At 32.5% G+C, this 26987-nt stretch overlaps 1 protein-coding gene across 1 annotated transcript in view; it reads right to left on the bottom strand.

Moving 5' to 3' along the window:
• Positions 1–233: 233 nt before the first annotated feature.
• Positions 234–26987, bottom strand: part of LOC129231155 (carboxylesterase 5A-like) — a 105255-nt gene continuing 78501 nt past the window's right edge. The window contains exon 4 of the mRNA XM_054865403.1: positions 234–413. Coding sequence (XP_054721378.1) covers positions 234–413 — 180 coding nt within the window. The remainder of the gene's footprint in view (positions 414–26987) is intronic.

A 26987-nucleotide genomic window follows, 5' to 3' on the forward strand; every position in this document is an offset into this window, starting at 1 on the left:
AGATGGAGGGGAAGATGAACTGCCGGATGAAGAGGAAATCGAATGGGCGCGTCTCACTTGTGCGTTGTAATAACGTTTAGCTTTCTGGGTTTCTACTCCCAGTTCATTCCCAGTTTTGATGCACTGAGCGGATACTTTTTCACCTTTTGCAATTAATTTTTTGTATTGGGTCCAAAATTTCTTGCTAGGACTTTTCCGCTTTTTTTTAGCGCTTGAGTCTGACGAGTCGTAGCTCAATCTGGAGGGTGCTTGGCGAGATCGGGGCGATCTTCTCGGTGACTGCCCTTGAGCTTGCCCTGGGTCCTGTGGGTTGGCAGGAGACGCCACAGGAGAAGCCACAGGTGGGAGTTGGGCCGGTGATTGAGCGTTTGATGGAACAGGAGATTGATTGCCGCTGTTATCTGCATCAGGAACTGAAAAAATAAGTTGGAACTACATTATGACTTTTGTCGTAATTAAATATCGTGTCAAAACTTTGAGCGCACTTAACTTATCACGTCAAAGATTTCCACTCGGTGCATGGTCTAATAAATTAAACGATGAAAAAAATTCTTAAATCTTTTGCGTGAATTTGATGATGGCGAACTTTCCTAAAGATTTGAAGTTATAATTCGTTAAAGAAAATGCGTAAAGTTGACTTTCTCTTCATTTTACACTAACCTTTACTTTGTTTTCCCCTATAAATCTCGTTCTCTGGAACATTTGGCTACAAACTGGTAAAAATAACTGCTTTAAGAGGTTACGGGACACATTTTGAAAGAAAAATGTTATTAAATAGTTAAGAGTTTTTGAAATCTTTTGCACTGATTCACCATCTATTTAATAGCAAAAATATTAATTCAATTAAAAAATATAAAATATTTAAAGAAAAATTTCGAAAGATTTTTTTTAAACCACGTTTTTTGCAGTTTTTTTTTTTTTTTCAAATTTGCCGTATAAAAAATAAGCTAAACTGTTTGAAGATACGCTCCGAATTTCATTACTTCATCCGTTCTTGACTTATGAGTTTGAATGTAAAATCGGCCAAAATTGCATTATGGAGAATAACGCATTTAAAATTTCAAAGTTAAATATAATATCAGTTAAATGCATGCAAAAAAAATTCTCTCGTTTTAAATAAGATAGAAACTAGATTCAAACGTCCTTTTAAGCAGAAAAAAAATGGAGAAAGTTTTTTAATGATGAAAAAAAAAAATGCAAAATTAGACAATTTGTTTAATGAACCCCCTCAAACAAATGATTGTGGAAGCGACAACTACAATTTTTTTCATGAAATGTTAATTTCCACTGGAAATATGCCGCTAGTTTCGATCAAAAGTAAAGTTTCTTTGGATATTTGGTGTGTTTCATCATCTTTTCTCATGAAATAGTTCATAAAAGAAAAATCTTATCCAAAAGTATATTTTTATATCGGTGTCCTTTAATTTCTGTTTTTATTTTTATTTCTTTACTTATTTGGTAGAATTGTTAAAGTAAGCCAATCGACGAAAAAACCCGTCGTGGATTAAAAAATTAAAAGTAGTAAGTAATAGGGCAACAAGGATCTTTATTTTCACAGTTTAATGTATTCCCGAGAAACAGACCACCTAAAAAAAAAAAAAAGCAGCCATCCAATATACAGCTAAGTTTTAAAAAATGCCATCATACAAGATTTTAAATTCCATTAAAATGTGAGAAAGTTCTGTAAATTAAATTAAAGTAAATTAGAAGATTCACCAAATTATAAAATAATCTCCCAAATAAATGCAGGGTGCCCGTCTACAAAAGACTTACGGAGCTTTGAAAAATCAGTCAATTTCAAGCACACCAATTTCGCTTTTTTAACATAAGTAGAGAAATATTAGTTCACACCTCCACCTAGCTAATGACAATTTTTAATTTTGACACTTATTTTTGAAAACTTTAATGATATTCTGGAAACTTATTTTCTGCCATTCTTTTCGATAGCAAAGTTTAAGTTATGATAAAAACCCTCTACTATTCTGTAATTTTGTTGACAAGTTATAATACGAATGCTATAAACAAGGACCAAGCACGTTACTTACTTGTGCCGAATTTCGAAGTCAATAAAGCTTTAAGGGACTGGATAGCTGCAACAAGAAAAAAATATGCTTAAATTTAAATAAAGTCATAGTTTTATCTATATATTTTGAACTTTTCTTGATAGAAGATGAGAACTATTTGTATAAACAAATAACACATGTATCGAATAATTACTGTTATCATTGCAGGATTATGTTTCTTCACCAGGGATGTGAGAAGTTGGAACTATCAATTCAAAGTTTTAAAAAGCAGATTTTCAAATTACAACCCTTTTTCTTTCAAAAAGAAGTTATAGTCATAAAACAGATAAAATCAAGATGCCATTGTAGGGCCGTAAAAAGAAAATTTGGAGGAAGGTTGAAAAAACTTTCATGCGGAACTTTGCGCTACTTATGCAGATGTTCCAAGTCCTCGGGATATCTATTATAATAGCGTTTTATGCAATTAATATACATATTAAATACATTTGAGTTTTGGAACAATATTCTTTGGAAATTTTTTAATATAAGGGTTATTCCATGCGAAATGTGCAAATCAGCTGTGGCTGACATGTCACAAATTTCAATGAAAATCATTTAGGTTAACCATGCATATCTATGAGGGAAAGCAAAGTATGGAAGTTTAAAAACTGTTGCTTTATTATTGAAATTAGAAGTTTGTTTACGCTAAGCCTAAATTTTCACAGTTCATTGCTGCCAGTTTGTGACTCAATAACTCCATAAGTTATAAAGGTACACTTAAAAAATAAATATTTCCGCATTCTATAAACAAATCTCTATTGGGAAAGAGCAAAGCAACATTTATTCGGATCTTTTTTTGAATCTGAGATATTAACAAATATTGAAATTTTGCCAATTTACTTCAGATTTCAATTCACTCTTCTAGCTCTTTTAATGAAAAAACAGTAAAAATGATTTAGATTGAAAAACTATAACTACTATCTGCTTTAATTTAGTAAATGTTTATGAATTTCTCGATGGCGAAATCTTGCTTTAAAAAATCGAAAATTTCCGAAAATTTCATTTTTTCCTTTATTTCAGATGTTCTTGTAAAAATGAGAGAATGCTCTAAATTAACTCAATTTTTTTTTACGTAACCTATTGAAGTGTCTTAGATGCTACTAAATTTTAATCATTGGAATCAGCGTATTTTTGTTACTAGAAAAACTTGAACTAAGACAAAAATTTCATTAGTTACTTTTTATTGTAAGTTTAGCAAAACTAATCATTTCTTTCGTGTTTCATTTTCTCAGAAGCATGTTTATAAAGTACTTGCTAAAATGTAATTTTTGTAAAAATCGAAATAGATATATTTGCTTTTGCATCATCGAGTCGTTTATCTAGTTTTTTTTATTCTTGTAACTTCACATAAGGGTCAATCCATACAGATTACTCATTCATGTACAAATATTTCTGAGTTATAAAATTAAAATAATTATTAATATGTTTTTTAGTATAATGTATTATATAGAGCACAATATACATAACTTAAGAAGGTGCAATGAAGTTCACACTTTTTATTTCTGTTTTAGTGTGTGAATTGACTACCAAAATTGCTCAATTTTAAAGACCTGTATCTTTTTTACAAACCAAATACAAAAAACAATATGTATAACATGTATACTGCCGTGTGCAGGTAAACGGCAGTATCTATAAAAATGAGTTTGAGATATTTGAAGAAACGCGTTTTTGATTTCCCAAATATCAATTAAATATTGAAATTTGATTTTAGGCTATTCTATGTTTATATCGAAGTATTTTTTGGGCAGTTTGTTTCAATTTGATTTTGCAATCAAAACTTTAATTAATGCAGATACTGCCGTTTACCTGCACTTCGCAGTAGTAATTTTCATGTTTTTTACTGGTAATCAGCAGTAACTGCACAATGTACTATTGAATGACCAATAATTACAAATTCAACATAATACGGAGTAGATATGTCTTTACGAAGTATATTTATTGCAATGTGAATAATATATTTTACTTTAAAAAATAAATAATACCGTGTATACACTTGACATAAATTTAATATCAATAAATGAAATGTAATTTAAAAATAAAATAGGCATATGTTTTGATTGCTTACTACATTGTCGAACTCTTTAATGTTCATACGTTGTCACTTGGCAACTGGAAGATTCTTTAGGCATTTTTAAAACTACGACAAATCGCTTAATGTTCCGCACTTTGCAATAAAGCAATAAATATCCATGAAAATTTAGGCGAAAGAAATGCTTTGTGTGTTGATAATGACTCATCGAACTACTAAAAGTGCAGCAGCTTAGTATATATAAAAGATTGTGAAAAATATCGTCTGCGACAGAACAAAACAAATGGAACATAATCGTTCTGTTGGTACACGTTTATTTATCGTCTGCCAAGCATTACTTGTGTTTACTCGTATGTTATCTTCTGTAACTGTACATTAGCAAAAAATAATTTTGTTTTATTGTTTTTAGAGCACGGATAGGAAGAATTAAAGACTTTTTTTTTTAAATGTTTGAGGGCTGCGAAATTACAAAACATTTTCTTCGACTGTATTTGAAATAAAGTATGATTATTTTCCCCCAAGTATCTCCCCCTTTTAAGTATCTCTTTCGCTCAAGGACGAGAGACGGTAATTCCTAAATTTTGCGAAAGATAAAATACGACCTGGCACGCATACCTACATCTGAGAAGCGACTAGGAATCAGTTTGAAAAATGCAATATTTTCTTTAAATTTGCCTAATCAAGGACATTTGAGAGGTCACACAATGACCTCCCATCGGGGCGTTACTGCTTGTCCTTAGTTGAGCTAAAAAGAAATCGCGAAAACCGTTTATGCGTCTTGGTTCAAATTTCGGAGGCGATTCATTTATGTTGTATTCTCCAGACAATGATTATGGGCAGGTATAGAGCAATAAGTACATACTGCTGATTACCTGCATAATGTAGCGATAATATCGGTTACTGCTAACCAATGATAAAAAAAATGCTTTTATTTAGCGCTAACCAAATGAACATGTTTGCACCATAAAACTGAAGAAGCATAGATTTGAAAAAAAAAAAAAGGGAAAAAATTGCAGTTATTACCATTTACCCTCCCTCGGCAGAACGATCATGAGCAAAAAATTTAATGAAAATAAAAAAATTGTAGTTACTGCCGTTTGCCTGCCCACGGGAGAAAGTTTTCGTTCTTCCGAGTGCAGGTAAAGAGCAGTAAGTGCATTCTGCTAATTACCTGCAAAATGTAGCGACAAAAGCAGTTACTGCCGTTTACCAGCCCACGGGAGAAAGTTTTCGTTCTTCCGTGGGCAGGTAAAGAGCAGTATGTACATACTGCCGACTTCCCGCAAAATGTTGCTAGAAAGCAGTTACTGCTAATTACCACTGATAAAAAAATGTTTTTTTCTGCGGCAGCCAAATAAGTGTTTGTACCATAAAACTATAGTAATAAAGATTTCAAAAATGCAAAAAAATGAAATTCGAAAAATCTGCAGTTACTGCCGTTTACCTGCATACCGCAGTATAGTACTTGAATGGAATGTTCAGTTGGCCAAGAAATTTTATTTTTAATTCCCACCTCTTTTGGTTTACAGCGTACTGAAACTCATGTCATTTTTCCGATTTTTGAGGGGCTTTTATCCATAAAGGGCGCACAAACACACAGCTACAGTTACATATTCTTTTTAGCATGGTTCCAGTGATTAGTTTTTGCCGTATTCCATTTTGTGTTTACGTCTCCTACGCGTGTTATCCCCTTTGAAGTGAGTAAAATTTTTACATTTGACCCTGAACCTATTGCCGTTATTTTAATTATTAACTTACAGCTACGTAACTCAGCATGTAAGACTATCAATTTATACAGTAACATTAGAGTGTTAAATTAACTGTCATAAATGTAATTTAAATAGATTTTGGCCAAAATGCAAAGGTCTAAAAGTCGCATTTTTGACTACGAAAATCACTTTTGATGACCTCAAAAAAATTAAATGTCCATTTGAGTAAAAAAAAATAAAAGTGGCTTTAAACATCTATCATATCCAGCTTTTAGGGATATGAATTTCAAAAATATTAAAATGGTCGAGCGCACCCATCCGTCGAACCTGTATGGATTGGCCCATAAAACATAAATGCTATTTTTCTGAATTTTACTTTACGTTTGGAAATAAAAAACCAATTTCGAGTTTCTTCAAGCCAATAGAAACTCAGCTCTATATTCTTGTAGAATTTTAAGGTTGTCTGAATTTTCCCTCATTTGAATTTTTGTGTCTATGTGAAGGGGAAAATCATTTTACAAAATGTCATTAAGTTTAAAACTGATTTTGAAGCCAAAGGAGTTAAAATACAACTTCTAAAGTAAGGTATTTCTTTTATGATACCTTGCACATTATTGGGTATTAATTTCATCAAAGCTAATGCATTCCTTAAAGATTGAGATTAAAAAAAATAAAATGCTTAATGAGAAAATTGAAATATTTTCAATTTTTGAAACTCTGTTAAAAGTTGACTATAAAAGCTTTGAAAATTTTACTCTGACATCAGATTAATTACCCTACTCCATAGATTGCAACATAACTTTTATGTTTTCATTAAATAGTTAATAAGATACAAGACTAAAAAAATGCAACATATAGCATTTATGAGAATGCTGTTCAATTTGACCAATTTTCAATCGCATGTAACTATTCAAATAAATTAAGCAAACATATTTTTATATAGGCATAAAAGGATCCTGTATACCAAATTTTATAAAAATCTTATCATGCAGCCACCACTTTTTTGCGAATTTCGCTCATTTCGTGTGGAATGACCCATAAATGAACATTTAAATGCGAAACTGAAATTTTCGGGGCGGATTGAACCCCAAGAACCCTCTCCCGCCCCTTGTATGCAGCTCTGTGTCCTTGTGTACCAGCTCCAATTAATATTTTTCTCGATTTGACTAGTTATGCTAAAATTAGTAGTACTAAGATCAATACTCGTACTTAGATTTTACTTGCTTTTAAGGCAAATGCTAAACCAGTCCTCTATCTCCACACCTACAAAAAAAAATTCACGGCTGCCAATTCTATAATCGGGAGGCGAAAAAATCAGAAATACTTGAATAAAAATACTCTGCTCGCATGCAATTTATAATGTACCTTACAAACGCTTTTGGGAGTAGTCAGTTTTCTGTCTACTAATTAAGTAATTAAATGTATTGGAAAGTTATCCGTAAACACAGAGGAAGCTTTAAAATCTTTATGGTGTTTCTCAGTTGTTACAATCAGGGTGAAATCGTTAAAAAATTGTATTTTAACTGCACCTAGTATCAATTTTTTCCTTGTCAAAACGTTTAGACACAGAAAATTTCTTAACCAAATAGACAACCAAATAGATGACAGTTGTATACAAACAATGTCTTCCGCCACTCGCGGGCGTGCCAAATCAGAACAATGCACAGCATGGAAGAAAACTGTTTACACCAACTGCATAAACTTCCTACGTCACATAGTCATCAACCAAAGGAAGCTGGTTTTGGGGGAGTGTTTACCAGGAAACCATACGATAGTGTAATGATGAAAAGAAATAACTAAGAAACAATTAAGAGCACAGAGTAAAACATGTTTCTGGAGGTATGAATTTTCCCGCGTGTCTCCGTTGTTGAAACATGAACTCAAAGGCTGCCGAAAGTTTAAGAAAAGCGTCCAAATTGAGCGAGTTTTGATGAGCATTACAAGGCATCTTTTACGCGCTTTGCCGATGGATGTTCTGCCACATGCAGACGGTGAAGTTTTGTCCTTTTTAATTTCTCGCCCAATTCTTTAAATTTGTCGCTTTTTAGCAGTTCGGAAAATATTGAAGACTTTTTTCCCTCGGTAACGGGAGCCCAAGGGCAAGTATTTTTGCATCGAAAAATGTATCTATTTGAATATGCGTTTTCAATTGCTACCTATTTAAACTTTTTTCCATTTTTAAATTATTCGTGTAGCTCCCTGGCTAGTACTGTAAGAGTTCATAGTATTACTACGTGGGAGTGAAAGTAAGTTTAAGTGACGGATTGTGGAGAGGCAATAAATATGCAAAGATATGCTAATTATATTTTTTTCAACCCATGACATGCACATGTGGCGACAAAAGTGTCCTAAACAGTGAGAAGCAGCTTACGTGTTTAAAATTTAAGTTCGTAACAGTAATAAACGTGAACTGTATTTAGCAAATCGTCACTGTTTATGTAATTGGTTCAAATTTTATTAACGTCCTGCCGCCAGATATATTTCACTTACTACCCAGTATTACGCAAGTGCTTATTAATGCCTTATATCTCATAGAATTGGATGAATTATATACACATGAACGAAAAGTATCAACTCCAACTTCCTTTATTTATGTTACACTTGTTTAAAAAAGCTTCGAACTTTTTTTTCTTTTGAACATAATGTCTAAAACCTTCTCTGTATGGTTATTTAACTACAAACTAGCAAAAAAGGTAGCCGCAAGTAATCATTTTATACTTGCGTTATTTATTTTCAGACACTTTTTTTGTGACTTCTTGGTGCGATTTCAAATGTTATCAAGTTAATGGAAATCGTTTTGGGATATCTCGGATAATGCTCCCCCTCTCTGAAAAATGGTCTGTCACTAATTTTTGCCAAAGGGATATTTACTCCAAATGCTAAGATACTTTTGGAGGCCATAAACTGATGCTAAAAGTTTTCATCCGAAATGTTTCCGAGATGAGTAGGAAAAGTTTGGAGATTGTTTTAAATTGTACAAAATGGCCAGTTAATGTAAGTTCGGACCGCCAAGAAATTTTTTTGCAGTCCTGTGCTTCAAAAACAGAGTTGGGAAAACTTAAAGGCTTCAGCCATTAAAATATTTTTCCAAAACATTTGACGAGATTTCTGGTTTATTGAATAATAACTGTCCAATCAGCGGAAATAAATTAAAATAGCTATTAAATTGCATTAAAGTTCCATTAAAAAAGTTAAGACATTCAAAGTTCCATTGCATTCAAGTCCATATATTATTTGCCAAACTTGTCGAGCGACTACGTTATCGTAGCCCTGAAACATTTACCTAGCTTTAGGAAATAAAGCAGAGTCAAAAATATTCTAGAAAAAATTTTGCCTGTCGCACAAAACTTGTTTTTAAAAAAGCGAGAAAAAAAGGTCGCTTAGAAAATATTAATGTACTTGCAAATGAGAATAAATTATTACAGTTTGAAGCACAAAACATTTTAAAAGCAGTTATGAAGTGAGGAAAATGTTGCTTCAAGATTTGGCTGGAGACGCCACTTGACAGTCAGACAAAAAGCAGAAATGATCTACGCAATTTTAGCCATTGGCGGAGAGTCGAGATGATAAACTAAATACTGAAATGGGTTGATGAAAGCCTTCAAACAAGGAACTAAACAGCTTATAACTCTTAATTTATTTACTTGCTACATCGCCCGGCTTTGCACGGTCTACCTCGAAAATAAAAGTTATGTCACTTTACGCATGTTGACCTATCATGCTTCAATTTGAGAAAAAATACTGTAGCATTTCCCCATCAAAATTATTCTTAAAGAAAACGGCAAATCAAAAATTCACGAACAAATTAAACGCAACCCTCCATAAATACAACTAAACTCCTAAAAAAAGATAAATAGATAAAAATGGGGAAATTTTTACCTCAAAACAAAAAAATTTAATTAGTCATAGCAGAGAAAAAATGTGGCATTCTCAGTTCCATTAGGCTTAAAAGTACTTTTGAATTTCCCGGTGATTTTAGTTTTTTTTATTCGAAGGAAATGAAGGAACGCTATAGGTGTTTTTTGCGTGCTTTCGAATGGTGCCAACATTTAACTGATCGGATAATTATTTCGGATAGAAAGAGCCATTTGATGATATTTTCGGGCCCTAAAATTAAAATTCGAACGGTCCGGTTCTTTTTTTGCGTTTGAAATCCCCCCTACGTTCCTTCTCGGGTGCCTAAGTACCTTCCTGCCAAATTTGGTCAAGATCCGACTTAAACTGTGGATTGATATATAGAACATACACATTAAATATATTCTCTATTTTATTTGAATGGATTCTTTTAATTCGAACAGATGCCATCTTTAGCAGAAAAAATAGCGCTTCTGATGGGCATATGAGGCAGTGAGAAGCAAAGGAATGTAAGTGAACACTTAAGTTTCGAGTAAAACGCATTTAAAGCTACGGTCCTAGGTAGGCTTTAAATGATTTTTCCCCTTAAATCAGGCTGTATAGCAGCACCTACCAAGATCACTAGTACTATCTCTTGCCCCAAGACAGAGGGGAAGTTCACTTACCATTTGGATTGGTTATCTAAATTTTATTTTGGCACTCGCATCCCTTTGCTTCTCACTGCCTCATATAATGTTAAATATGCAAGTATTCTACCTCCTGATAAAGTAATGTAGAAATTGTATCTGAGCCCACCTATGCTCCTTCCCTCCACAGGACGGAACGAAAACTACCCTATGTAAATTTGAGCATCAAAGGACCTGTGGAAAGTTTGGAAAACAAATCGACGTAAACGTCAGCACGGACAGTAACTACCAACTTGCTAAAACCAAAGCTCCGAAAGCTTTTAATTACATGAAATACACCGCCAGCTCAGTCAATTCCAGCCGAGGACTGCAGCTTACTGAATATACCTGCCTTGCCTTCAGTATTCGAGCTGAACCAACCATTGCTTCAGTTACTCGACTGGTTCGTGCTAATTCTGTATTAACTACCAATTTGTTTGGCACTCTTGGCTTCCTTAAGAGATTTTCCACCTCAGTCACTACTATGCCGGGCTGATGAGTGCTAATAAGCACGAAACTACAGTCCTCGGCTCGAATTGACTGAGCTGGCGTTGTATTTCACGTATTCCTGCCTTAGATCTGGCTATAGGGCGGTAACTTACTGAACTTTTGATTAGCTATAAAATTATTCATTTAAATAAGTCATTTTTTTTCTTTCAAAATATCATGCGAGAGAAGAAAATTTCTCAGTTATTATAACAAAGTGAAAAGATCAAAATTTCTGCCGCTGTTTGTACGAACTGATGGTACTCTTTTGGAAAAGTGTCCAAAATTTTGCATCGTTTTTTTAATAATATTAAGAACACTATTTTAAAGCATAAAACACTAAAGCATAAAATATAGTATACAATTAAATACAATACAAAAAATTAGAAAAAGCTTTCAGAAGTAGTACTTTTGTCCGACTCCTTGACTTTTTTCTCGAGGACGGTGTTTCTCCTTTTTATCTCCTTTATGTCCCTCTTCATTTCTTTGTTCTCATTTTGAAGGGCCAAGTTGTCCACTTCAAGGGTCTTTAAGCGGCCATCCTTTTCCTTTTTGTCTGATTCAAGATCAACTATGCGGGCACCTGCGGTATTTTCAAAAACAAAACCCGTCAGAACACAGGAATGATTTATTTTAAATATACTAAAAGTAAAATAATTACTCATTTAATATGTTATTAATATTTAAAAGTATGATCAATTAAGCACTTTTACTTTTTTTTGCACTTTCTGTGAAATGGTATCAAAATTGTGGGTCGATTTTTCAAGTCAGTTACCAGACATTCTATTGATATTAGATTCACAATTAAGTTTTCAAAAAAAAACGAAACTCAGAGCCCTTGTCAGCGTGTTGTATTCTTTTAACAAGGAGCATAGAGTCATTCAAAACTTTATGGTTGTTTGATTTCGAATAGAAAACCAATTTCCTTTAAGATATATGGCAAACCGTTAAATTCTTTAGCAGTAGCATAGTAACAGTCTTGCCCTGTAACAGATTTGACCAAAATATCTAGCAAGGCTTACATGCGAATCTATATCAAATAAATGAAGAAACATTGAAATATGTACGGATTATATCAAAGCAAAATAAAGTTTTGTGCATATTTTTCACATAAAACAAGAAAATCCATCCAGAACTAAAGGAACCTACTTTCCCATATACCAACATCAAGCTTTTAGTATCTAATCGGTATTCCCTAAACAGCTAACACTACCAATTATAGGTTAAAACACCTTTTTAACGTTTTAAGTTGATTTCTAGAAAACAAAATATGCCTCGCCCATGATGATATACGAACATACGTAAAAAATGAATAAACGAACAAGTTCAGTAGTATTCTTTTTAAACAACGCAGCTGGTACAATCCATGTCAATTCAACAAGGGGTGTAACATGGTCTGATTTTTTGAATTTAACCATACGTTAAAATTCATAAAAAAATTAATACGTTTTTTTGTTTTGCCCAAAAATTTTCCTGGGCCGAGATACAGGCAGCCAAAGATGGCGGTCCTGTCATGATTTCTGACTTTGGATTTTCGTCCATTATCTCCGGATCAGTAGAACATTTTACTGCCGTTTGTTTTATTTAAAATGATTTTTTTCTTGTTTAAAAACATATGCAACATTTTGAAATATGTGCTTTAGTTTTACTTTTCAGTCTTGTGAAAAAAATTTGATTTTTCAAAAATGACAATTTGAAAGAAATTGACTTGTTCAAGACAATAGCTCAATTTGTCGCAGCTGAACAGTACATGTTCAGTAAAAACTGCATGAAAAATATTTTAGTTAAGTTATGTACATTATACCAAAAAAAAAAAAACATTTTAAGAACAGCAGCTTTTAAATTATTTTTAAGATGAATTACTTTAATTGGCTGATACATTTTCTCTTAATTGCAAGAGCTTTTCAGAGCCGTATTTTGGATATCGTCCCCTAAGTCTTATGTCCCATAAATACGCATATTCATCTCCCTCACGTAATAAAAATCATGGACATAATTTTGTTGCAGAAGTTTACTTTCAAACAAGTATCAAAACTAAAATCAGTTACACTACTAAGTTAAGAAATTGCTATTCATACCATAGGTCCCCGGTGCCTTAGAAATAAAAAACCGATCGTGAAGCAGTTTTAATTAAGCCATTCACAGCAACTCTTGGCCACAATCCAGCTTGTCTTTCGGTTTCGAAAAGTACTATCTAGTAAAACACTTCAAAAATCTTGGAAGGAGTACGCAGAATCAATAAGGAGTAAATTCAAACCAAATTTCCCTCCAGTGGTAAACTAAACCAGTGATTTAATTAATTACCCATATTTTTATCTGGAGATGGTATTAATCTCTACAAAGAACCAAAACTGACTGCTAGTGCTTCAGAAAATGCAACTATGCTACACATATTTTACTGAAAGAATTGAATGTCACTGAATTGGTTCAAGCAGTACACTTTGACACAATGTGCGTAAACACTGGCTTTTTAAATGGTGTCGGTGTTGTACTTGAAAGAAAACAAACCTAAAATTGTGGCTCGTTTGTCGGAATGGAATTGCCTTTCGGCAAAAATATTTAGTTCATGTTTTGGTACTTTAATTTTTCCATACAACTCCTTTACAAGATAAAGTGTTGTAGAAGATAGTCTACACAGTGTTGCCATACATGTTAACTTAAACAACTTTTCATTTTTAATATTTAAGATACAGGAAAAATCGTGGGACATATATTATTAACATTTTGAAAATGACTCACCTAAGCTATTTATTTTCTCCGTGAATTCTCGTTTTACAATCTGTAAACATTCACCCAAATATTGCTTGTTCACGTAATCAGCTAGGGAAGGGGAAAAAAGGACTCATTAAAAGGGAGAACATGTGAATAAACATTTTAAAAATAAATTGAAATATAAACGCTTAAGATAAAAAAAACATTTTTAAAGACTGTGTGGATGAATATTTAAAAAACACTAGGGGCAACGTGTCCGTAAAAGTTACAATTTCTTCAAACAATTGACTCGACATACAATAATCGAGCTTAACTCCTTAAAACATCGAGTTTTTTTCCGGAAGAGCAGGAAAAAGTGATCGACTTTTATTTGACAGCAAAAATACGTAGGTAGTGTAAATTATTTTTTACGCTTTCAGTTGTGAGAAGGGGATGACTGGGAAGTAGAGGGGGAGTATTACCAAATTTATACAAACAAACTGTAAAGCTTGAAATTTTACGCTGTAGTTTGTGTTAGAAGTTATAAAATTACCGCACTAAGGCTTAAAGTTCAGCGGAATTCAAAATATTTGTAAGATACTCTTTATATTTTTCTAAAAATCTCGAAACTCCAAGTATTTTGCCACAGCAGAAGACACTAACTTCGAGTCGCGAAATTTTGCACAGTAACTAATGTTAGCCTTAGTGCGGAAAATTTGCGACTCTCTAAGTACTTTGCAGAATTACGAGGTTTTTTAGTCCACTCTATTGTACAATAAGCAAGCTTGTACAGTAAATGTGTACAACTATTGTCCGTTTTTCAGGAGAAGGCACTTTACTCCTCATCACGTCGTAGCCGATGATCTTATTTCGCCGGTTTCGGCAGAAAGTATATTCAGATCACAGCATTTTGTCGTAAAAGCAGCAGTTTAAAATGTAAGAATAACTAAAATGAAAACAGACAAGTGATGTAAAGGACACTAAGACTTTTTACACATTAAAATGCACACCCAAGTTAAGGATGTCTGGTTGTCTCCTTTATAAGCGCGTGGATTGCTTGTTGTATAATTCCAGTGTCTCCGATATTACTTTTTATCTCATGAAAAAAATTTGACTAAGGCATTAAAAAAAAAAAAAAAACAATAGTTATGAAAATGTGCAACTGATTATTTACTTCCTCTAAAGCTATTTTACTCCTTTGAAGTGTGAAGAATTAAAAACTCAAAACCCAAAAAATTATTGAAATACAACCTAATTCGAATCCGTCATGCTATAAGATTTTTAGATTTTTTTTTAAAACTACGATGCTAATTTGTTAAGAAATAGAATGGTTTAATCTAATTCATTTAGGAAGTTTTTAAAAGCTATTTTAAACGCTGTCACACCTATCCCAATGATTTTGTCAAACCCGTCACGCCAAATTTTCCTAGAGAATAAATATTTGATCAAATTTAAACGTTCTACTCCTATTCAGACCTGCAAACATTAGAACTTTGGAAAATTTAACGTTTTTCCATGGATGAATACATTTGCTATGGCAACTTAAGCATCTTTTTTGTGACGGGTGTGATAGCGAGACCTTATAATACTACTTATAATAAAAATCCTGTTAAATAATTTGTTATGAAAAATTACGTGTTCTAAAGGATAGACAAATGTCCCAAATGGTAATACAGAGTACTATACAGTACATATATAGTACAGAGTCTATAAATGAACCCGATTTTAAAAAATCATATTTTCAAAAGTTCTCAACGGAATAAAATTAATGCGTAAAATTAAGAACAAAAGTACCAAGTTTTTATGTTACCAAAAAAAAAAAAAAAACTACGCCAGACGCTCCCAGAATTGAAACAACGCATTTCTGCAGCATTACAAACCATTAACAGAGACATGTTAGAAAATGTGTGGAATGAACTAGATTATCGAATGAACGTATGCCGTGTGACAAGAGGGTCCCATATCGAACATTTGAGGTAAAAAAACTTGGTACTTTTCTGCTTAATTTTACGCGATAATAATTTTATTCTGTCGAGAACTTTTGAAAATACGATTTTTTAAAATCGGGTCCATCATTTATAGACACCCTGTATATCTGTTACGGTTTTTAAACTTGATAAATCCGGCGATTTTGTACAATCCCCGATGATTGTTCACAATCCCCTCTAAAAGTGGTAAATGTGATGAATTATTGAACATTTAGCCCTATTTATCACATTTACTTGTTAATTTAAACAATCCCCGACTCGTAATGGGGAACGTAATAAAAGTTGATACTTCGGCAATTTTTTTTCAATTTGCTCAGCTACTTTGCTTTTTCTTATGACGTATAGTATCTCAACATGACGAGGGCTTTTTGTCGGATGCACTTGTCAGCGCATTTATTGACCATGTTAGGATTTTAATTTCAATTCAATTATTTAATAGGGTTTGGATTAGTGAGGGGTTAAACTAGATTTTGATTAATCCGAATAGCCATTAAGTGTACACTATAAATAAAACGCAATTTAGCGTAATAATGAGCCTTTGTAGGCCTTTTATTTACTTTTTGTTATGCATTTTAAAACTTCTGTTCTCGTTTTGTTTTATTCTCTTGAATTCAAAACACAATTTTTGCTGTGTACAGTAGTTCGTTTATGTACATCGACTCAATTTTTCGGCTATTTTGCTTAACCGTACTTTCATTAATTCGCACAACCTGGCTCCCCTGTTTGTACAGATTAATAGGTTCTACTGCATTTCTGATGCACTGGCGAAACCTTTTTCGGGATGTTTGCTTTCTCCCCTTTATAGGGTTTCTAATAATGGCCGATATGCTTCAGCGTTTCAACTTCAAGTTTTAGTAACTGTCATGTACTGGAAAAAAGTACAGATTGACGAAAGAAAAATATGACGATTCGTTAATAAATGTGAATTTTAGTAAAAACAAAGTTTGTGGAAACAAATAGCGTAAAAAATTCCGAAGGGTATGGTAGACTAAAAAGATGACGTAATGACAGTTCTGTCAACGTTTAAAGTCTAATCCATCCCGTAAACAAGACAGCTACAATGTTAAATTTTACTTGTAGTTTGAAATGTTTACCGTAATTCCTGAAACATTGATCAGTCGGCCACAGTGGCAGAAACAGAATATTAAACGAGCCCTTAAGAGGTACATAAGTAATATTACCAAAGCAGTTGATATTTTTCAATGTAATTTACAATACATATTGTACGCCAGAAAGTGTTTCATGAAATATCTAATGAAAATAAAGTAAAAGAGTTGCTTTTCCTCATTTATTTTGTTTGAAACATTACTGTACGTTTTAACAGCCATCACGACGTCTTTCTAATTAACTGCGCATTTTCAGAAAAGCTAAAAAAATTTCCCATCATTGGAATTAAGACCTTCTTCGAAAAATTCATCGAAATTTATTGTATTCCCATTACGAATCTAACTGTAGAGAAAAAAACAGTAAATTTGAACACTTGGTTTAATGGTGTTTATGTCTTCCGGGGCGAGAATTTGTACTACACCCCCACCCCACCGCCTGGACACTCGGAAAAAAGTTTATGCAAACATGAAGTTCATACAATTGTCAGAAATAAATTTTAATTTTTGTGGTTAATCGAAAATTCTCATTAAAAGACAAGTACAATTATGAACGCATTTTATAAAATTGCCCCACGCAATATTGCAATCAATTTTCTTTAAAATTCGATAAATTAAGCAATATAAGATTTTTTGAGGGACATTTATCAGAACTGCAATATTTGCATTTTCTTATAAACTGACTATTTTGAGTTTCACCTACCCCCCCTCCAGAAAGCTGCAATCTGGAGTGGACTGCTTCCTCCTTCCCCTCCCATAGTGACGCGTCCGATTACATTATGAATTTTTACATTATGAATTTTGAATTTATTACATTATGAATTTTGAATTTATGAATTTAGAACAAATTAGATATATAATCTAATTTGTTCTAAAAAAATTAAAGTAAAGCAAAGTCAGTTTTATTAATTTTATTTAAAGATTTTTGTGAGCTTTGATAGATATCAAACCTTGTTTTAATTGGTACAGTAATTTTTAATGTTGACAATATTTTAGAATTATACCCTCGTTACTCTACAGAATTATTCAAATGTAGTATTACAATCCCCAGCACGAGTCGGGGATTGTATAAATAAACCGGTAAATATAATAAATATTGAATAATTGATCACATTTACGAAGTTTATTGTGTATAATCACCGGTAATTATATACAATCGTCAATTTATCACATTTACCGTAATATATACACACACAAACAAAGTTATCTTGCTTTAAATAGTAATTTTGGACAAATGAAAGTACTATGTTTTTCCTAAATACAAGTTTTTTACATTACGTTAAATTTAGGCTCAAAAAATTAATAAGGTTACTTTTATGAAAATTCTCTTTATAATTTCATACACCTCATGTTATTGGCTTTAATTTGATTTATTACTTGTAATAAATCAAATTTCAACACTCATGTCCACTTTTTCATGTAACTGACCCGTAGTCATTTTGGACGTGAGCCAAAAATTTTAATTTCTTTAAAAAAACTTGTTCGACAACTGCATCTTTAGTTTCAATTAGATTTCAATTTTAAATATCATGTCCAATACTTAGAACATGGAATTTTTTAGCAATGATATCATCGGAAGAATCTTACACAATCGTGTTTTAAGCCTTGAATCAACGTGGAACACGTAGAATTTACTCCCAAAATTCACTAAAGTTCTGGGTTGATTCCTCAAAATTACTGGAGTTATTCCCGTTGCTCTAAAACTGGGTTTTATACATTTCTACAAACAAATGAGGCAGTGAGAAGCAAAGGGATGTAAGTGGACATTTTCAAGTTTTGAGTCAAATGCGTTTAAAGCGAGCTTCCTAGGTAGGCTTTCATTGAAATTTTTTTCTAAATCATGCTGTACAGCTGCAACTACCAGGGCTACTACTAGTACCATCTTGCCCCAAGACAGAGGAGAGGTTCACCTACCATGTGTACTGGTTATCTCCAAATTTTTTATTCTGCCACTTACATCCCTTTGCTTCTCACTGCCTCAAATGACAAAGAAAAATGAGTAATTTGCCTCTTGCTTGCTAACTGATAATACTGCCGTGGGCGAGTAAACGGCAGTACCTGCAGATATAAGTTTTCGAGACATTTGAAGAAACACGTTTCGGATTTAGTGCTAGCATGGAAATGAATAATTGGCCTTTTTTTTCTAGAGGCAACCAAATAAGCATGCTAGTACATCAAACTAAAGTGCAATACATGACAAATTGCAAATTAAAACTTGCAGTTACAACTCTTTTGGCGTCCACTGCAGGACAAATCTTAATATCTTAAAAGACCATAACACACGCTGAAATCAAAAACATGAACAGCGCAGAGAGAAATGCCCGCAATGTATGACAAAAAGATAAATACAAAATTTTTAATTCTAAGAAACGTTATTTTAAATTAGACAAAATTGAGATGAAAAACACATTCTAAAGAAATTTCAATGTCTGTTATAAGTTCGTTGGTTAGAGAGGATTTCAAGAACATTTCACCATTAAAGTATCTCAGAGTTTCAATTTAAATAAATTACCAATTCAAGTTCAATTTAAATTCAGAGTTTCAATTTAAATAAATTACCAATTACTGTCCAATCCCATTAAAATTTTAGAATAGGAAAACGAAATAACTTTTAAAAGAGAAAAATTTAACTTGCGGTAGTAAATAATTTTTATTACTAAAAAGTATTTTATTTTTCTTCAAAGATTTAATTTTCAGAAACTATTTGTTCCCTTTCAGTGGCAATAATTCATGTGACTAGCTATTACCAATCATAAAGCGAATCAAATTAATGCAAAACTACCGCAAAGTGAAATAAATAAGCAATCGTGACTGCATAAAGAATGTTTTTCGACCAATTTCGCACCATTCTACTTAATGAGGATTTTGCAACTTGATACAAAGATTTTTTTTTAATGACAGAAACTTAACCTACGGAAATTGTAGGTGTTCTAATCAGAAAAAAGTAAAAAACAAAAGATTCAAGAAGACCAAAAGCACATTTAACTGTACCAGTATGATAATATGAAGTATTAAGTTTTTCATGAATTGGTTACTGCACTTGCAGCAACTTCAGTAAACAAACTAGAATAATTTTCGTTTATACAAGCACAAATATGGAGCAGTACTCGAATTCTTAAATGCCTTGATACGCATTAGGGGACTTTGTTTTGAGGTTTTTTTAGCAAAATGTAGTACCCGGCAGAAGTGGCCAATCCTTATGGAAATTACGGATAAAAATTTTCAAATCTAATAATATCTTCTGTGAGAAGTACAACTTCAAAACTTGAAAATTATGAGCAAAAACAGAAATGTTGACTAAATTTAGCTACTGTAAAAATTTTATAACTTTGCCAAATGCAACAAGTCAACTGCGATGAAATTTGATATTCAAATCTCTAGAGGTCAGTCAAGTGTTCTTTACGAGAGAAAAAAATGCCTCCTGTGGTGCTTGAAATGGAGTGTAAATTCAGTATAATAAACTTTTATTTTTGATACTTTGATTTAAGCGTAATCAAGGTAAACGGTCAGTTTTGTAAATGACCATGACTTAATTGACATTTTGAGGTTTAACACCAAATTTCCTTACAGTTGATATCCTCTAACTCAAAAATACAATATGAAACTAAAATTGGTTAAAATTTGTAGTAAGAATGAGCCAATTTATTGGCATTGCCGAAAAGTCTGCCACATGACCATGACTTGACCCTTTTGAAGTTTGAACAATAAATTTCCTTACAGTTGATCTCTTCTAACGTAAAAGTACAACCTGTTACTAAAATTAGTGAACATTTGTAGTAAGAATGCGCCAATTAGCAGCGCCAATGAATGGACCACTTTGCCGATTATTCGGTGGATAAACATTTAATTTTCTTTAGATCTACCTTCAAGATATTAATGATTTAATAAATTTGTGAACAATAAATTTATACTTTAATTCCCGCATTTTTAAACTGGATTGCAAAAAACAATCATTTCATTTTGTTTGGAACCGACCTCATTTTGCATAACAACCAGAGGAAAAAATATTTTTTAAATGAAATTGTTTTGCGCATTTCTTTAGCAAGAAATCTATTCAAAAATTTATTAACTGTGCATGAATTATATTTTCTGCAACATAAGTACAATATGTAGTATGAAAAAAGACAAAAACAGTTCATAAAACTGTATTTAATGCTGAAAAATAATCCTCATAGCTGACATTCACCTAACATTATTGTGAATGATTAAATTCGGTACTTTTTAAGTTTTACTGCAAAAATATGAGCATTTCATCATTGTCAAGGAATAAACTTTAAGAATGCTAATTTAAAAAACAAAATTCATAACAACGCTTTTGTGCAGCGATACAATAAGAAATGGGAACATTTGAAACAAATTGATGAAACCGATTCGCTTACCCAAATTTACAGCCATTCTTGATTGATAATCCAAAGTTTGATAACGGCAAAACACATTCGAAACTTACGACAAACAGAGCGTCTTCCAGTAAGCGGAATGAGGATTCCTTCCAACAAGCAAAGTTGGAAACGTTGCAATTCAGTTGCTGAGTGGTTTCAATGCTGGGAGCTCATTTGCATAAGGACTGAAAATCAAGAAGGTGCTTTCGCCTGTTGATAGGTCATAGAATTTGGAAATTGTCAATCTGATAATAGTGTGTTTATGAACTGACCCGTTATTGAAGGAGTTCAAGACGGGAACTAATGATCGGGCCTGAAATCTTACACTGCTAAAGGAAATTTCTTTAAAAAAACTCCTTCAGATTAAACCATAACAATTTTATAATTTTTGATCCTTATCTCTTTCTTTTTTCTTTTTTTTCAAAACGTTAATACGGGTGAATTGGAGTTTATTCAACAGTAACAAAATTCGATCGAATAGAATACGATCAAATGTATCTACCATTCGTGCAGCCAGAAATGTCCTTTGTGACGAGCCAAGCGACAGAAAGCGCTTACTCTGACAGCTGCCTGAGCGCAATCAAGCAGGTCCTGTATTCTATTCCCATAGGTGCGCATGGTTATAGTACTTTCTGTAACATGTGTAACAGTCACTTAATTTCATTTGTATTTTATAAGCTTTCCTGTATAAGCGTTGATTGTTATCCTAAACTTACAATTCATTGCGGTATTACTATAAAATTATTTAATAAATGTTTGAAATTGAAAATGATTTGAAGGGAAACAAACGCGTATTTACGTCGCCGTCAGGGAATATGCTACTGCAGATGGGAAGGGGGGTGGGGTGCTCTGCAGTTCTTTGAATGAAGATGTGTTTTCTAAGCCGGAAACTGTGGGTTCGTTCTCATGTATTCTAAATCATTCATGTGTATTGTCCTTAGAATAACATTTGAGAAAAACGTTATGGAGGGGGGGGGGGGATTTTCATAGGTGGAAGCTTCTCCGTTGAGAACAACATAAGACCTGAGTTTGTGCTATCAAATCAAAAAGTGCAGAAAGGAACAAGAACTACTAAGGGGAACACTGTCCTGCAATAATTTCAAAGGGTCATAAGATTCCTTAGATAGTTCGATGTAACTCATTAATTCGAGAAATCACAGAGCTTCAAATTTCAGTTTTATTCTTCGCTTTAAATCAACCGACTTAGAAATTATTTTCAATCAGGTAATGTCAAGTGCATTATAACCGTGCAGGTAATTCTGCAGTATAACCGAACAGATGGTCTGTCACATGATCAAATGAATAACTTAATTTGTGAACTCACCCACATTTGGGTATTCATTGACTCTTTCAGGATTTTAAATCGTCTATTTACCTGTAAATGCACCGTGCTTTGAAAAGATTGATTGAGGTACGTAGACACGTTTTATGCATCGTACTGTTTGTTATGCGTGATACGTTTGGAATAGTTTTAAAAAATATGATTTTGTTTGTTTTTATGGAAGACATAAAAAAAATTTTATTTTTTGTAAACTGTGTTATTTTTATTAGTCGCGGTAGTTTTTAAAAGTTAGAAATCTCAGTACCTTTTTATTTACTTTTCTGAGAATTTATTTTTAGCAAACATTGACACAAAGCGATGTTCCACATATCAATTAAATGATTGACTGCTATATTCATCTACTATCAATTCAGTGCTAACTCGGTTTCTGGAAAGAAAAAAATCTTGCTATAAAAATCCGTTAATGAAATTCTATATGTATAAGAGAAAGCAACTGATACCATGTGGAAAGGCAGTGGTATCAACAGGCAAACTTAGCTAAGTAGAAAGATTCTACCAACCTGTTCTATACACCAGTGGTTCTCAAACATGTGAGCCCTGCCCCCCCCCCCCCCCCGGCTCAACAGACGGGGTCATGATCGGAATTCGAAACTGAAGTTGATTTGAATGGTTGAAACTAATTATTACATGAAAATTGGGACAATTTTTCGCACAGAAATTGTACTATTGCTACACTTACCTTTTTTTTTTTTTTTTCAAATCGCCCAAATGACGGGCCTGGTTTTTGTTTCAAAATTGAATTTACCCAGCTCTTCGCAATAGTTCATAATGCCTTTCTTGTACAGTGTATTTTGTCGAACTTTTTCTGTTCGCTGCAATGGTAATGTGATATTTTTTGCTCTTAGAAACAGTGTTATTTTTTACACAACTTCCTTGATTGGTCTAGCTTTAAAAAAAAAAAAAAAAAAAAAAAAAAACATAATATTCACCATACTCTAGAAACCTTTTAACTACTGTAAATTTACCAGCCACCGCGTTGCAATTGCTACGAAAATATTTCAGGTTTCGATAGTGAAAGTTAATTAAATGTTTCCTCTGTGAGGAATCACAAAAGGAAGTGATTGAAATAATTCAAAGACTGCAATCTCAGTTACAGGCTTGCTACAACAGCAAAAACGAAAAAACTACAACAAGAATTAAGGGTACAAGATATATTGGCAACTGTTTTTGTGACACATGAACGGCAAAACTAATTTTTTACGTTGTAGATGGGTGAATATAAGGTAAGTGATTCTTTTTATGTTCAAAAAGAAGAAGTCATCGGTTTCATTTAATATTCATTATTTCACTAGTTGCCGTTATGTTTGAATTTGTAAAGATGAAGACAGAAGAATTTTTATTTTTTTTTTTCAGTTTTATAGGCAGCAGGGGAAAATGTTGTCAGTGGAGTGACACTATTGGCAGAGTTATCTTTGTTATTCTCTTAATATTTTCCCCTTTTCCTTATTTATCTGATAGTTCCGCTTTTCTTTCTCTTCTAATTCAGAATTTTTATCCGGATCTTTTTTAATTTCTTGGTAAAGTAATATTTCAGCTTGACGCTTTTTCCCAATCTATCTCTCCTTGTTTTCTTCTTCTTAATGTCCGTCATGATATATGAATTGGAATGAGCAACTAGAACAAAAAATAAATAAATAAAGCTTCATAATCTTAATATAAATATGTATTCCCAGTGGCACAAAAAACGCCGGAGGAGTGACGTCAGAGAAGGGACAAAGTCACACATAACCTGTGAAAACAACATCACGCAATCTTTTTACTAGAACTTAAACGTAATCCATGATGTCTACACACAATAAACATTTCATTGTAAAAACTTACATTTATGTAACGATAAAATGTAAAAACATATACAACCAGGGGAAATACTGTAACGACTGGAGCAAGCACGCTTCGTGACACTTATAACGAGAATTGATACATTATTATTTGAATTTTGATCAAAACAGTTAGCTAGCTTTTAACTTTAGTCTGTATTACGTGGATTATTTGCGGTTAAGGAGATCCTTCAGTTTTAAAGTTGAATTTCAGTCTTTCAATCTTGCCAGGTGAGGGTGACACTATTATTCTGTGACGTAAAAAATCACTAATTTGTTGCATATTAATAAATATTTTTTCAATGTGTTTTGATAAAATGTATTTTGATGTTTATAAAGGAGTATGATTTTATTAAAATAGATGATGTCAGGTTATTTAGAAAAGGACGCTGAACGTGTTTATACAAAAAGTCGAAAAAAGGGTAGCCAGAGGAGTATACATTTTAAACTATTTTCAGCTTATTAATGCAAAATTGAAACAGTTCTCAAGAATTTTCTGTGTGTGCCAAATAAAAGACAATATTCTTTACAATTTAAGCATGCGATAACAATAATTTATTTTACCTAAAAAAAAATATGCGCGCCGTTGAAATTCAAATAGCGTATATTCACCCAGATCGCGTCCCTTTTTCAAATAGCCCAGGAATAAAGTGCACTATATTTAAAAATTGCAAATAATTGTGTTTTACTCGTTAGAAAGAGTAGAGAGGAATGAAGAGCTTAGATCAATCAGAAATGAATGTTCAAATCGCAAAAATATACAGAGCTACAGAATCTGGCATATTGCGTGAACGAGAAAGCAGTTGATTTCGTTCAAGGTCAATCAAGTCGAGCGTAAGTCGCAATTGCCTAATCTTGGAAGAAAAAATAAATTGTTCGCGTTATCAGAAAGTGTTTGAAACTGACTCTGTAGAATCGACAAATGGAAAACTGATAGCTGTAACAAAAATGAGTTTATAAGGTCTTTGATAGGCATAAATCCATTTATTTTGACAGCATTTTTAACGAAATGAAATACTAATCTATGAGGCATAGACGAACATAGAAACATTCTCTTGTTACTGAGGTAGCAAACAAATATTCTAAGTATGAATCACGTAAATTTGACGCTTTAAATGTTTTTTTTCTGCAACTGGAACTTATAACCTTGAAATAAAAGAAACGCTCAATTTCAAAATTTTAACGATTATATAGTCCAATAATCGATTTCCGCAAAGCACAACTAATAAATAAACAGAACGGAAGTTTCAGTTTAAAAATAGGAAATTTGATTTTTTGTTTCTGAAAACAGTTTTTCACTATTAAACCTGTGAATTCGCCAGGTTCTTCAGTTTTTTTTTGCTGTAAAAAATGATTTTTGTACAGATAATCCAAAGTTTTGTTTTTTTGCGGATTATCTCAATTTAAAAGCTCAAATCATTTATCCTCCGTTATCGACGCTGTTTGATAGCATTTTGTTCCGTAATTAAAAAAACTTTTAGCATGATTAGTAGTTATTTAGCAACATATGATTACATTAGAAACTTAATTCCTGTAGTAAAGTTACATTTAAAGTCGATATATATATATATATATATATATATATATATATATATATATATATATATTTTGAAGTAATACAGAAATTACTAACATTTTTTGCGTGCGTCTCCCCAACTTGCAATGAGCATATTGTCGTAGTTTTTAAGAGTTTATATTATTGGTAATGTGTGTAAATAGTCGTTTTGGCAAAAGTACTTTAGGACAAATCAAAGGTAAAAAATTCGCCTTTCTCCGATGCATATTTTTTCGCGAAATTTTCTTACCAAAAATTGCTATAACATTTATCATTACTAAAACACATAAGACAAATTATCCAACCATTAAACCTATTTCAAACAAAATATCTAAATTTACTTCCCCTTCAAATTGTGTTGAGTGTTTTAAATTAAGTGTTAAAAATTATTACTCGCAGTGTTCAAATATTACTAAGCACTGAAGTTCAGACTTCGTTAACTCTGTTTTCCGAGTTTTGTATCGCGCTTGTGTGGGATAATTTCATTTATTGATTCAAATTAAGTCATTCATAATTAGGATTCATCTCAATAAACTAAGCCTTTCTCTTATCAATATGACATCTACAGAGAAATATATTCCAATTTGTATTCAAAAATCATATTTAATATTCTAATACAAAGTACTAAAAATCTTTTTGAGTGTTTGTAATTTTCTCGATTTTTGGTACTAAGAATAGTTTTGTGCTAAAGATTTTTCACAAATGAAGGTTTGTTTTTTTTCGCAGCTAAAATCATTAAATTTGTTCACAAAACAACCGTAAAACACCAAGCATAAAATACTTAAATCAAGTGAACTGCTTAAAATTTAGTGGAAATAGATCGCATTAAAAATATATTTTACGAAAGGGATATGTTCTCTTTTGACACAAATCCCATCTTTTTAGAATGAAACCTCAAGATTGCCATACCACTGGACGGGGGGAGGGGGGAGGAATTCCAGGGCATTTACCATTGATCAAATCTCGTGACCTATGCTAGGGATTGAGCTCGGTTCGTAAGAGCGAAAGACTGGCTTTAACCAGTGGACAACATGGCACATAGAGGTGGAAGATCTGTTTAATAAGGAATAGAAAAAAAAAAGTTAAGTGCTAATCGGACAGTCCCCATGAAAGATATCTTCAAGAGGGGGGTGGGGGTGTAGATAGATAAACAGACTAAAACACATTTTTGATGTCTCATAACTCGGCATTTAAATCTTTGTTAGTAACTATTTACCTATTGTGACAAAAGGCGAGGGGGTAGAGCAAGAAGTGTGACATCACACATTTTTAAAACAAAAATATCATAATGATTATGAAAAATAG

This window comes from Uloborus diversus, chromosome 10 (assembly GCF_026930045.1).
Source record: "Uloborus diversus isolate 005 chromosome 10, Udiv.v.3.1, whole genome shotgun sequence".
NCBI lineage: Eukaryota > Metazoa > Arthropoda > Arachnida > Araneae > Uloboridae > Uloborus > Uloborus diversus.